The 14,458-nt window shown below is 41.6% G+C and overlaps 1 protein-coding gene across 7 annotated transcripts in view; it reads right to left on the reverse strand.

Moving 5' to 3' along the window:
- LOC112222041 (plasma membrane calcium-transporting ATPase 3) overlaps window positions 1-14,412 on the reverse strand; it is a 39,511-nt gene extending 25,099 nt beyond the window's left edge. For 6 of the 7 annotated variants that reach the window (XM_024384595.2, XM_024384593.2, XM_024384594.2 and 3 more), the window contains exons 1-6: window positions 13,942-14,412; window positions 11,182-11,842; window positions 9,340-9,537; window positions 8,812-9,069; window positions 8,392-8,517; window positions 2,148-2,279 (exon numbers count right to left, since the gene is read on the reverse strand). In XM_024384595.2, coding sequence (XP_024240363.1) covers window positions 2,148-2,279; window positions 8,392-8,517; window positions 8,812-9,069; window positions 9,340-9,537; window positions 11,182-11,398 — 931 coding nt within the window. In that variant the 5' untranslated portion in view covers window positions 11,399-11,842; window positions 13,942-14,412. The remainder of the gene's footprint in view (window positions 1-2,147; window positions 2,280-8,391; window positions 8,518-8,811; window positions 9,070-9,339; window positions 9,538-11,181; window positions 11,843-13,941) is intronic. The other variant, XM_024384592.2, reaches the window with a different exon arrangement.
- Between the last annotated feature and the right edge of the window lie 46 nt (window positions 14,413-14,458).

Below are 14,458 nucleotides of genomic sequence, written 5' to 3' on the forward strand. Positions count from 1 at the left end.
TTACATACACTTAGGTTGGAGTCATTAAAACTTGTTTTTCAACCACTCCACAAAGTTCTTGTTAACAAACTATAGTTTTGGCAAGTCGGTTAGGACATCTACTTTCTACAAAAAATGGTGGACCTCCACAAGTCTCTTTCATCCTTGGGAGCAATTTCCAAACGCCTGAAGGTACCACGTTCATCTGTACAAACAATAGTATGCAAGTATAAACACCATGGGACCACGCAGCCGTCATACCGCTCGAGAAGGAGACGTGTTCTGTCTCCTAGAGATGAACGTACTTTTGTGCAAAAAGTGAAAATCAATCCCAGAACAACAGCAAAGGAACTAGTGAAGATGCTGGAGGAAACAGGTACAAAAGTATCTATATCCACAGTAAAAACGAGTCCTATATCGACATTACCAGAAAGGCCGCTCAGCAAGGAAGAAGCCACTGCTCCAAAATCAAATCAAATCAAATCAAATTTATTTATATAGCCCTTCGTACATCAGCTGATATCTCAAAGTGCTGTACAGAAACCCAGCCTAAAACCCCAAACAGCAAGCAATGCAGGTGTAGAAGCACCGCCATAAAGCAAAACCGCCATAAAAAAGCCAGACTACAGTTTGCAACTGCACATGGGGATAAAGATTATACTTTTTGCAGAAATGTCCTCTGGTCCGATGAAAAAAAACTGTTTGGCCATAATGACAATCGTTATGTTTGGAGGAAAAAGGGGGAGGCTTGCAGGCCGAAGAACACCATCCCAACCGTGAAGCACGGGGGTGGCAGCATCATGTTGCGCGGGTGCTTTGCTGCAGGAGGGACTGGTGCACTTCACAAAATAGATGGCATCATGAGACAGGAAAATTATGTGGCTATATTGAAGAAACATCTCAAGACAGTCAGGAAGTTAAAGCTTGGTCGGAAATGGGTCTTCCAAATGGACAATGACCTCAATCATACTTCCAAAGTTGTGGCAAAATGGCTTAAAGCCAACAAAGTCAAGGTATTGGAGTGGCCATCACAAAGCCCTGACATCAATCCTTTAGAAATTTTGTGGGCAGAACTGAAAAAGCGTGTGCGAGCAAGGAGGCCTGCAAACCTGACTCAGTTACACCAGCTCTGTCAGGAGGAATGGGCCAAAATTTGCCTAACTTATTGTGGGAAGCTTGTGGAAGGCTACCCGAAACGTTTGACCCAAGTTAAGCAATTGAAAGGCAATGCTACCAAATACTAATTGAGTGTATGTAAACTTCTGACCCACTGGGAATGTGATGAAAGAAATAAGAGCTGAAATAAATAATTCTCTCTACTATTATTCTGACATTTCACATTCTTAAAATAAAGTGGTGATCCTAACTGACCTAAGACAGGGAATTATTACTAGGATTAAATGTCAGGAATTGTAAAAAAAAAAAAAACTGAGTTTAAATGTATTTGGCTAAGGTGTATTTAAACTTCCAACTTCAACTGTATATCCATTGTTTAGCTGGAATGGATTGTTCATATCCTGTATAATTAACATATAAATTCAACTCCTCATAAATCTAGCCTGAGGCTATAGTCTTTGGTTAGAGTTAGGCCTCGTCCCAAATGGCACCCTATTCCCTATATAGCGCACAAGAACACAGATCTCAAATTACAATTACAGATCTCAACACAAATGTGACAAGAACACAGATCTCATATTACTGTATTGATACAGTTTAAAAGATATAACAAAAAATGTATGTCACAAATGTATCATTTGTACAGTTGTAATTATTGTCACATTTGACTGTGTAAAACCTTGCACTGCTACTTTTGTCTCTGAGAGGGAGGAGGATATATCTAATTTTGCAACAAAATGTGATTGTCTCTCTGAAATAAAACCATCAATTGATCGATTTTTAACAAATACCTGTCTGTCATTGAACATGCCATGATTAGATATGGGGAAAAAAACACACCAATCACTTTCAATAAGTTCTTCAAAAAAGCTCATTTACTAACATTTCTGAAAATGGATATATAGCGTTTTGGAACGAAACTCTTCATATCCATTTTAAGCATCCCTGGTATATGTATTGTGTTTCAAATATACTATATTTGCTTCATACTCACAAAAATTATACCGAACGTCTTAATGACATTACACTTTCAGCCTGTCTTATTATCTTACCTTTCTTGTCTTTCTTCTCATCCTCCCCCTCCCCCTCTCCAGCCCCCAGTAGAGTGAAGATGATTCCAGTTTGAGAGTTGATTCCCACAGCAGTAACTAGCATCTTTCCTGAGCCTTCCATCACATGAGTTCCTAAAGGGATACAAAGATGAAATTCCTAAATAGACATGGGAATAACCCTTCACTTTTCCCACATTTTTTTTACGTTGCAGCCTTATTATAAAATTGATTAAATTATTTGTTTGTTTTTCCCTCAGCAATCTACACACCCCATAATGAGAAAGCAAAAATAGGTTTTTAGAAATTTGTGCCAATTTTTGAAACCCTAACCCCCCTGAAACATCACATTTACATAAGCATTCAGAACCTTTACTCAGTACTTTTTTGAAGGACCTTTGCCAGCGATTACAGCCTTGAGTCTTCTTCGGTATGACGCTACAAGCTTGGCACACCTGTATTTGGGGAGTTTCTCCCATTCTTCTCTGCAGATCCTCTCAAGGTCTGTCAGGTTGGATGGGGAGCATCGCTGCACAGCTACTTTCAGGTCTCTCCAGAGATGTTTGATCGGGTTCAAGTCTGGGCTCTGGCTGGGCCACTCAAGGACATTCAGAGACTTGTCTGAAGTCACTCCTGCGTTGTCTTGGCTATGTGCCTAGGGCCGTTGTCCTGTTGGATGGTGAACCTTCACCCCAGTCAGAGGTCCTGAGTGCTCTGGAGCAGGTTTTCATCAAGGATCTCTGTACTCTGCCCCGTTCATCTTTCCCTTGATCCTGACTAGTCTTGCAGTCCCTGCCACTGAACCCCCCCCCCACACACACACAGCTTGATGCTTCCACCACCATGCTTCACCGTAGGGATGGTGCCTGGTTTCCTCCAGATGTGACGCTTGGCATTCAGGCCAAAGTGTTCAATCTTGGTTTCATCAGAACAGAGAATCTTGTTTCTCATGGTCTGAGAGTATTTAGGTGCCTATTGGCAAACTCCAAGTGGGCTGGCATGTGCCTTTTATTGAAGAGTGGCTTCCGTCTTCCGTTGCTTAGTTTGGCCGGGCGGACAGCTCTAGGAAGAGTCTTGATGGATCCAAACTTCTTCCATTTAAGAATGAAGGAGGTCACTGTGTTCTTGGGGACTTTCAATGCTGCAGAAATTGTTTGTACCCTTCCCCAGATCTGTGCCTTTATTACAATCCTGTCTAGGAGCTCTACGGACAATTCCTTTGACCTCGTGGCTTGGTTTTTGCTCTGACATGCACTATCAACTGTGAGACCTCATGTTCAATAAATTGAATTTACCACAGGTGGACTCAAATCAAGTTGTAGAAACATCTCAAGGATGATCAATGGAAACAGGATGCAACTGAGCTCAATTTCGAGACTCATAGCAAAGGGTCTGAATACTTATTTAAATAAGGTACTTCTGTTTTTATTTTGAATAAATTTGCTTTGTCATTATGGGGTATTGTGCTTAGATTGATGAGGGGAAAAAATGATTTAATACATTTTAGAATAAGGCTGTAACATAACAAAATGTGTAAAAAGTGAAGAGGTCTGAATACTTCCGAATGCACTGTATTAATCATGTCGCACCTCAAACAGAAGGGAGAATTTCCATTAATATTGTTTGCAATCGATATGCTGTTCAAAGAAGGTTATTGTGGAAAAATCTGTGTTTATTTCTATGATGTAGACATAGTTGACTGCTAAGTTCACATTACACAGTGACGTCATCTTCGCTGAGACCTAAAAGCCAATTCTCATTCCTGGAGTGACAAGCTCAACTCTTGTTCTAGAGTTTTGCATGGGTGGCTTGAGTGTGGTGTGCAGTTGGGAAGGCAGGTTGGAATCCAGAGGCAACGCAGAATTACACTCACCAATTACACTCTGGAGCTACTGCAAGTTTGTGTTTTTAATCACTGAGTAAGGTCACTTTCCTCTGTTTCGCCTACTGACCGGTGATCTAATTACTTTTGTACAGCAGAGCTCCATTATGTTCCCATTAATTAAAATACTTTATCACAAGAGAACAGGAGTTGTTCAATAACAGTGTTCACACTGCCTAATACCAGGGAGTGGAATAGCTCAGAATACTGCTAAATATGTTTGATGTTGATGATTGCTTTCATATGTAATGGCTTGGGACTGTTATGAACTTGTGCACTAAACCACAGCATGAAAATGGTTATAACAAGTAAAGTGAATGTATTTTAACTGGAACTGATACATTCTTATCGGCAGACTCAGCAGCCTTGGTTTCCCTAATGACTGCCTCGCCTGGTTCACTAACTACTTCTCAGATAGAGTTCAGTGTGTCAAATTGGAGGGCCTGTTGTCCGGACCTCTGGCAGTCTCTATGGGGGTGCCACAGGGTTCAATTCTCGGTCCGACTCTTTCTCTGTATACATCAATGATGTCGCTCTTGCTGCTGGTGATTTTTTGATCCACCTATACACAGACGACACCATTCTGTATACCTCTGGCCCTTCTTTGGACACTGTGTTAACAAACCTCCAGACGAGCTTCAACGCCATAAAACACTCCTTCCATGGCCTCCGACTGCTCTTAAATGCTAGTAAAACTAAATGCCTGCTCTTCAACCGATCGCTGTCCGCACCCGCCCGCCCAACTTGCACCACTACTCTGGACGGTTCTGACTTAGAATATGTGGACAACTATAAATACCTAGGTGTCTGGCTAGACTGTAAACTCTCCTTCCAGACTCACATTAAGCATCTCCAATCCAAAGTTAAATCTAGAATCAGCTTCCTATTTCACAACAAAGCCTCCTTCACTCATGCTGCCAAACATACCCTCGTAAAACTGACTATCCTACCGATCCTTGACTTTGGCGATGTCATTTACAAATTATCCTCCAACAATCTATTCAGTAAATTGGATGCCGTCTATCACAGTACCATCCGTTTCGTCATCAAAGCCCCATATATTACCCACCACTGCGGCTTGTATGCTCTCGTTGGCTGGTCCTCGCTACATATTTGTCGCCAAACCCACTGGCTCCAGGTCATCTATAAGTCATCTATAAGTCTTTGCTAGGTACAGTGCCTTGCGAAAGTATTCGGCCCCCTTGAACTTTGCGACCATTTGCCACATTTCAGGCTTCAAACATAAAAATATAAAACTGTATTTTTTGTGAAGAATCAACAACAAGTGGGACACAATCATGAAGTGGAACGACATTTATTGGATATTTCAAACTTTTTTAACAAATCAAAAACTGAAACATTGGGCGTGCAAAATTATTCAGCCCCTTTACTTTCAGTGCAGCAAACTCTCTCCAGAAGTTCAGTGAGGATCTCTGAATGATCCAATGTTGACCTAAATGACTAATGATGATAAATACAATCCACCTGTGTGTAATCAAGTCTCCGTATAAATGCACCTGCACTGTGATAGTCTCAGAGGTCCGTTAAAAGCGCAGAGAGCATCATGAAGAACAAGGAACACACCAGGCAGGTCCGAGATACTGTTGTGAAGAAGTTTAAAGCCGGATTTGGATACAAAAAGATTTCCCAAGCTTTAAACATCCCAAGGAGCACTGTGCAAGCGATAATATTGAAATGGAAGGAGTATCAGACCACTGCAAATCTACCAAGACCTGGCCGTCCCTCTAAACTTTCAGCTCATACAAGGAGAAGACTGATCAGAGATGCAGCCAACAGGCCCATGATCACTCTGGATGAACTGCAGAGATCTACAGCTGAGGTGGGAGACTCTGTCCATAGGACAACAATCAGTCGTATATTGCACAAATCTGGCCTTTATGGAAGAGTGGCAAGAAGAAAGCCATTTCTTAAAGATATCCATAAAAAGTGTTGTTTAAAGTTTGCCACAAGCCACCTGGGAGACACACCAAACATGTGGAAGAAGGTGCTCTGGTCAGATGAAACCAAAATTGAACTTTTTGGCAACAATGCAAAACGTTATGTTTGGCGTAAAAGCAACACAGCTCATCACCCTGAACACACCATTCCCACTGTCAAACATGGTGGTGGCAGCATCATGGTTTGGGCCTGCTTTTCTTCAGCATGGACAGGGAAGATGGTTAAAAATGATGGGAAGATGGATGGAGCCAAATACAGGACCATTCTGGAAGAAAACCTGATGGAGTCTGCAAAAGACCTGAGACTGGGACGAAGATTTGTCTTCCAACAAGACAATGATCCAAAACATAAAGCAAAATCTACAATGGAATGGTTCAAAAATAAACATATCCAGGTGTTAGAATGGCCAAGTCAAAGTCCAGACCTGAATCCAATCGAGAATCTGTGGAAAGAACTGAAAACAGCTGTTCACAAATGCTCTCCATCTAACCTCACTGAGCTCGAGCTGTTTTACAAGGAGGAATGGGAAAAAATTCAGTCTCTCGATGTGCAAAACTGATAGAGACATACCCCAAGCGACTTACAGCTGTCATCGCAGCAAAAGGTGGCGCTACAAAGTATTAACTTAAGGGGGCTGAATAATTTTGCACGCCCAATTTTTCAGTTTTTGATTTGTTAAAAAAGTTTGAAATATCCAATAAATGTCGTTCCACTTCATGATTGTGTCCCACTTGTTGTTGATTCTTCACAAAAAAATACAGTTTTATATTTTTATGTTTGAAGCCTGAAATGTGGCAAAAGGACGCAAAGTTCAAGGGGGCCGAATACTTTCGCAAGGCACTGTATAGCCCTCCCCCGCTCCTTATCTCAGCTCACTGGTCACCATAACAACACCCACCCGTAGCATACGCTCCAGTAGGTATATTTCACTGGTCCTCCCCAAAGCCACGACCTAAGTTGTCCGCCTTTCCTTCCAGTTCTCTGCTGCCAATGACTGGAAAGAATTGCAAAAATCACTGTAGTTGGAGACTTATATCTCCCTCACTAACTTTAAGTGCCAGCTGTTAGAGCAGCATACCGATCACTGCAGCTGTACACAGACCATCTGTAAATAGCCCATCCAACCAACTACCTAGCTCATCCCCAAATGTATTTTTATTTTTCTGCTCTTTTGCACACCAGTATTTCTACTTGCACATCATCATCTGCACATATATCACTCCAGTGTAAATTGCTAAACTGTAATTACTTCGCCACTCTTAGCCTATTTATTGCCTTACTTCCTTACTTTATTTGCACACACTGTATATAGATTTTTCTATTGCGTTATTGACTGTACGTTTGTTTATCCCATGTGTAACTCTGTGTTGTTGTTTTTGTTGCACTTCTTTGCTTTATCTTGGCCAGGTTGCAATTGTAAATGAGAACTTGTTCTCAACTGGCCTACCTGGTTAAATAAAGATGAAATAAATAAAATAAATAAAATAAAAAATTCCACAGCATTTACAGAGTTTGCATTAATCCAATGTGTGGTGGCCTAAACATCAAGTGATGTATGAGCACCTCGAGAGGTAAGTGTGACAGATACTGGGAAAAAAAAACAATCAATGGTAAGACAAGGGAATTGTGTATATTGATTGATAAAATCACATCATACATATTGCTGAACCTGCAGCTGAATTCTTTCAATATTTGATCTTCTGCACCATCACCAATGTGGATTAGGCTGCTACATCACCATCACAACAGCATGATTAATTTAGATCTCTGCATAGACCTAGCCTGGTGGACCTATGGAGTGAGTAGCAGAGTCCAGTTCCGAGTATCATTATTGGGTAGAGGATGAGTGAGGGTCCCCTGTGGATCTAATGGATTCATGACCCGGTGCTCAGGATGCTGACCAGGGGCTACAATCCGATTAGCCCTGTCAGGCTCCAGGGAACAGGGAGGAGTCGCTCTCTCACTGGGAGAGGCAATGAGATTTCCCCTCTCGGCACTGCAGCCAGCACACAGAGACACAAAGTCGCCCTCCCCCGCTCCTCTGCCCACTGACAGCACTCATCCTGCAGGCAGAAGCTACTGGCACCCAACGGTAGTGTAAGTAGTGGCTCTGTTTTGAGTTGCATGTGTCATATCACAGCCAGTAAAAGGGAAGGTTTCAATTTGATAGTATGCTTAAGAGGCAGGTGTCAGCAGCACAACAAACTCCAATCACGGGTCAAAGACTAGTTAGATTGTTTCAACAGCATAGCTAACTAGCTAGCTAGCTTACTAGCTGGTTTACATAATCTACTATCTCTGTGATCAGAGACACACACAAATATACTGCACAGAGGCAAACACCTCTGGCATGGCCTCTTTCGCCCAACTGTAACATGACTACTGTATTATATGCAAACAACTCACCAGACAGCAACATGGGGTCCTTGTCAACAGACTTTTTTACATGGTCAGACTCTCCGGTCAGCGAGCTCTCATCGATCTTCAGGTCGTTGCCCTGTATCAGTATCCCATCAGCAGGCAGGAGATCACCTGTATGGGAGTGGAAGCAGGAGGAGACAAGGGACCAGAGACTTATAAGGATCTATAAGGAAATATAAGGATCCAAACATCGTTATGACTGCTTAATAGGAATCTACACAAAACCAGATATGTTTAATGTATTATTTATGCATTTATAGTTGAGCTGTTATGAATGTTTGATTCTTAATAGACCTTCGGTAAGATACAGTCAAAGGAACTATAAATGCATTATACACAGGTAGCTACATAGATAGTCCAACCAGGTATACTACATCAGGGGACTTCTCCTGATCCTGGACTGACCGTATTTGATTTGAGCCACATCCCCAACCACCATTTCAGCCACAGGGATCTGGATGACGGTGCCATTCCGCACCACGGCAAATCGCTGCTCCTGCTCAATGCGGCTCTGCAGCCCCCGGAACTGCTTCTCCTTGCTCCAGTCGTTAAAGGCCGTCACCAGCACTACGCAGACGACAGACAGCAAGATGGCCGCGCCCTCAATCCAGCCAGCCTCCGCCTCGCCCTCGTCCTCTGCACCGGATGCCACATTCCCACACGCTGCAGAGAGAGAGAGAAATAGGAAGAAAGATAGAGCAGAGAGAGAAAGAAAGAGGTGAGAGAGAGAGAGAGAGAGTGAGAGAGATAGGGCAGAGAAGTGAGGGAAGAGGGGACTCCGCTCACCTGATGAGTTACCTTAACTGAGAGAACTGAAAACCTGTGTTAACTCCCATAGCTAATGCCTAGGCTTTAGCTCAGAGGGCTAATTAATGCTTTATTAAGGCATGCGGAAGGCCAAAGTCTGATACCTGGACAGTCAGTCACACCTACCTTCGCTCTCCTCTCCAGGCGGTTGGTAGAAGGACAGTGCGAGGGAGATGATGGCAGCTATCTCTAGGATGATGAGAGTTACATCCTGTAGGGCCTCCCAGACCAGCTCCAGGAACGACTTGGCCTTCTTTGGAGGGATAAAGTTCTGGCCAAACACCTGGCCACGCTTCTCTAGGTCTGACGGGTTGTCCGATAGGCCTAGAGAGGACAGGGAATGCTGCTACTGAACATGGTGCATGGCATCCCTTCATCCACCTCACTGGATTTCATTTAAAACACTATTTGAGGGTATCAGAGTCGTGTGTGAATTCAGTAGGTAAGTGGGTAGTTAAGGAACTGTTGAAGATTACTGTAGAGTGAAACGTTATTTGGATGTTTTATCAGGATGCCTACAAACGACCAAACATTTGTCAAATTGTAGGTCTCTGCCACGAATCGGAATCCGTTTCAACAAATCATGCTTCAGAAAATTAGTCTGTAACACTTCATAATAGGGTTCATATTAGAAACTGACCATAAAAATACTGTTGTCATAAACAGTCATTACATTATATAGGACATGGTCATAGAACTTGAGATAGTTACAGTTTAGGCCATGTTTCTTACAGCCTTGTGTAGGCATTATGACAGAGCATTAAAATAACATGCTTTCAAAATGTCTACATTAGAGCAGACAAAACACAGCATAACCATCTTTCAATTACTTCTGTAAATACATTGCAATAGACTCACTCATATGAATCATATAACAGACATATAAATGTTTGAGTGTTGACACTGGGTGCTGGGTGCTCTTTTAGTAGAATGAGATAGATGGGGTGGGAATGGCACAGATGGCTAAGTCAGTGTGTGTCTGCTTCTCTGTGGGGTGTGTGCTCTGGCACACCCACCTCATGTCCTCCTCTGCCAAACATCACCTGCTGCTACTGTCAACCCAGCCATCTCTCTCTCTCTCTCTCTCCCTCTCTCTTTCTCTGTCACTTTTTCACCCAATCCCATTTGGGGGGTAGTCAAAATGTAGTCGCACTATAACCGAATTCAGAAATGATGTGTGAAACAGTCTGGTGATAAAAAGACACGTGAGTAGGAACATTTCAGGGCGATGAGATATGCAAATGAATAATTAATCTGACTCTCTGTGAAAAGTCACATTTTACTCATTCAGACAATATTCTCACAGTTGCCATGGTAATGAAAGGTTCATGAACAATTTCCCCTTCATCTCTCTAACTGAAACAGCCTACATTTATCTCTACTGAATTATAAAAATAGTTTTGTAATCATCATAAAAGTGTGCCGATATTAGAAGTTTGTTGAATCATAGGCGCTTGTATAATTTAACAAAATCTAAAAAGTGACAAATTACATAATTTTAAACTATAATGGTGAAAATAAAGCAATACGCTGAAAACATTAACGGCTCATATAGTGGTTTGAACATCTCTCCTCAGGACTATTTTATGTTTGCTGCAGGAGGCCATGATGAATGAGAGGAGGTGTCTGTCTCTCTGCCTCACACCCACCAGATTGCTGATGCTTTTGTAGCTTAGCAACATAACATGAAAGCCTGTTCGGGCAGACTGAGTTGGGAATGCACAAATACAGATAGAAAACCAGGCGGATGAGGACAGTACAAATGAGGACATCTGGTAGAAACCATCTATGCAAACAAGATGGCAGTGGCGCTATAGCATAAAATATCATCAACTGGTTGTTCATAAAAAATCCAGTTGATTTGACCTATTGGTTTGAATTTTATTAGTAAGGTAGACTAATAAAGTGCATTGTATGTTTCCAGTGAAGTATGTCACTGAGAGTGGTGTGTCTGAGTGAGACTCTCACCATCGGCTGGGGAGGTCTTCAGTCTCTGACAGAGGCCCTCTGTGTCCGTGTAGTTCTCCTGGATCTTCTGAATGGCCTCTGCACCTCTCAGCTCCATAAGGTCCCGCAGGTCCTCCAGGGTGGCCCCAAAGTCCCCTGCATGGTTGACCTCTGTTCCCCCTCCACTACCTCGCTTCTTGGGTTTGAACTCCACCGAACTATTGGCTAAGTCCCCCATGATAATGTGTGGTAATAGAGGTGTATTGATTCTTCAAAAAACAATGATTCTCTGATGGACTTCTTTGAAAAGGGCCAGGGTAGGCCAGGATAGGCCAGGATAGGCCCGGGTAGGAAATGCTTGACTATGTGATTTTTAGATTAATGTTCCCCCATGCCACTCCCTCCTTTGCCCCTTCTATGATTCTCCATATCAGGGCATGTGTGGAAGAACATTTGGAAATGTTTTTGTTGTGTGATTTGTTGGGGGTTTATTCCACCAAAGACTTTAATCTGGTCTGTCTCACAACCCCAGAAGAGAAAAGAGAATCAAACAAAATGATAAGGGGGATACCAATCCATAGAAACAGATATTTGTAAGGAGAGAAACAGAAAGAAGGGCTCAAGCGTTTGGAGGTGAAGAGAAAGATGCTTTGGCAGGTGCTGTGTAGGATTCACCTAAAGGCTGGAGAAGATGGAGAAGATGGGTTTTGTAGGGAATATTCTTACATCATTAAACCCTATCTAGATGTTGAGTTGTCAACATTTGCTACAATAAACCTAAGTCTGAAAAGAACTCTCAGATTGTAAGGATTTCAGCATCTTGACAGGATTTCACTCTATCATATAAAAATGTAGTCTATAATTTGCACCAAAGAGAATTATTAATGAGCCAATAGGAGTTGCTGCCATCCCACCCCCTCCCTCACTGGGACACAAATCAAACGAAACAAAAAAACAGATATAATTTATTTATAAAAAGTCTATTGATTTTTAGTTTATTGATTTAGGATGTTATGGCCTCTAACTGCTTAGTAGCGGGTTGGCTCTCTGATCAGGAGGACATATTTAACCGCAATGAATGTTCATACTAAAAATAGGAGGAGAAAGGCACTGGGATGAAAACCCATGCAAATATACAATATCTTCATAATGTTATTTATCTATGACTCTAAGTTACATCCTTGAATCTTGGCATCAAATTGTAATCACGATCATGATCATGATTTTATACGTTTTAGGACCTATTCAATGTTTTAGAGGCATTTGCAAATAATCTAAAGGTGTGCATGGAATTATCTGATTATTTTGTCTCCTCATGAATTTTACAAGCCTTTAGGTAATGCATCAGACCTACACTATTCTGAGTATTGTATAATGACCTTTGCATAATAACCCCTCTCCTCCTCATCTTCAAACAGTGAATTGCATTCCCTTTATGCTATTCCACCCATACTTGCTATATGGGCCCAGGAATCATCAAAATCCCAACAACATTTTTAAGGTTAAACACATTTCCAGAAAATATTTGTTATCACAGTACAGTCTCCTAAACGAGCGTCGTGACGCTCGTATGGAAATAGCCAATCCATGTCTAGAATGGGCTTTTACCAAGGCGACGCGCACAGCCATGATGCTCAGCGATCTGGGATACAGAGGATACTCTCCTCCGAGTGATGCGAGGCGAAAATTGCCTCCATCGTGGCACGAAGGAGTAGGCTTTATTAAGATGTTTTTATATTTCCACGGTATCAAAATGTGAATGGAAACATGTGTTTATATATCATAACTTTAAAAAATCCTCAATTTCCCTTGCAAGACGGAGCATGTTTTAGTACATTGTCAAAATCCACCATGCCCTTTACTTGTAACCTTCAGATATCAGTGTTAACCTTGGTCTGCACAAATTCTCTCTTATGTCAGCGATATCCATCCCTTACGATAGAAATGCACACTAAAGTAGGGAAATAAACACCTTTCCTTATATTTATAATTTTTATAATTGTTTTTCCAGAGGTGAATGGGGATATAATGGGCCCAATATGAATGAGAACATATTTTCGAGGCAACAGATTTCAGAGGAATTGCAGCTCATGGAAAAATACGATTGGAACATAGTGTGTTTCTTTATGGTGGGAAAATTATACAATTTTGCCCGAGTGAATGTTCTACATTTAATCTGTGAGCTGGCCTACTACAAGGTTATAACCGTGTTGACTGGCTCATTTGCGGACTAATTTATCTCTGTGCACGGATTTGACTCATTCAGACATAAAATAACGGCATACTCATAAAAATCATAGAAGTGACCCGTAAACCTATACCCTATTCCCAGAATACGCCAAATCGGGATTTTATATATTCCAGATGGCAATGCTGCCCTACTATGAATAATAATCTATTCTTGTTGCACACAACATTAATGTAGCCTACCTAGTCTACTCGGTAATAAATTATAATTGCCTGTAATAACTGACAAATAAATGTTTTATAGCATGTCGTATTGATAAAGGTTACGTAGCCAATTAACTATATTGGATTCATGAATACATTTTATCTCATAGCTTACCTGTACCATACTATTTTGGATGACTGCTATCAATACTAGTGTTCTACCGAGAAAGGTATAGGCTATAATAATAGGCCTAGGTCTAATAAATGGTGCAAATATTCGCCATTTTCACAGGTCACTCCAATATCATGAGGCATTTTGATGCCATATTATCCTTAGTCCACCATAATGATACACCACCATTGAACTGAGATAAAAAAAAAAATACTCACCCGGCCATGTCCAAGGACGTCAAAGGAGAGTTTCGAAAAACAGGAAATCCAATGTTCTTTACTTTTAAATTCGCTTCATATCCGACAGACAAAAACGTTTGAAGGATGTAGACTGTACTGACGTGATGTTCCATCTGTTGTTTCTGGTCAGGAGATAACAATGTATAGCACGGAATTGTGCAGACGTATATGTGGAATTCCTCTAATGCGGAATAAAATTATATGATGGAAGGCAGATATTAGCGTGTTTGCATAAATTAACGGTTAAGGACCGCAGGTAGCTATTTGATATTATTACTGTTATTCTGGTCGTTGGTCCCAATTATTCTCGTTGCTGTAATTTTTTCGTCTAATTGATTATACAACATAAGCTCCAATTGGTGAGCAAGAATTTGGGTCTACATGCTGAAACGATTCCTCGCTTACCGCACTCGTCCTATGATGATGGCAACATTAAAATGGGCTGTTCTATGCGACGGGTAGGAGTGGGAGGGGTGGATGGATGCTGCGACTGCCG

Source organism: Oncorhynchus tshawytscha, linkage group LG22 (genome assembly GCF_018296145.1).
Source record: "Oncorhynchus tshawytscha isolate Ot180627B linkage group LG22, Otsh_v2.0, whole genome shotgun sequence".
Taxonomy (NCBI): Eukaryota; Metazoa; Chordata; class Actinopteri; order Salmoniformes; family Salmonidae; genus Oncorhynchus; species Oncorhynchus tshawytscha.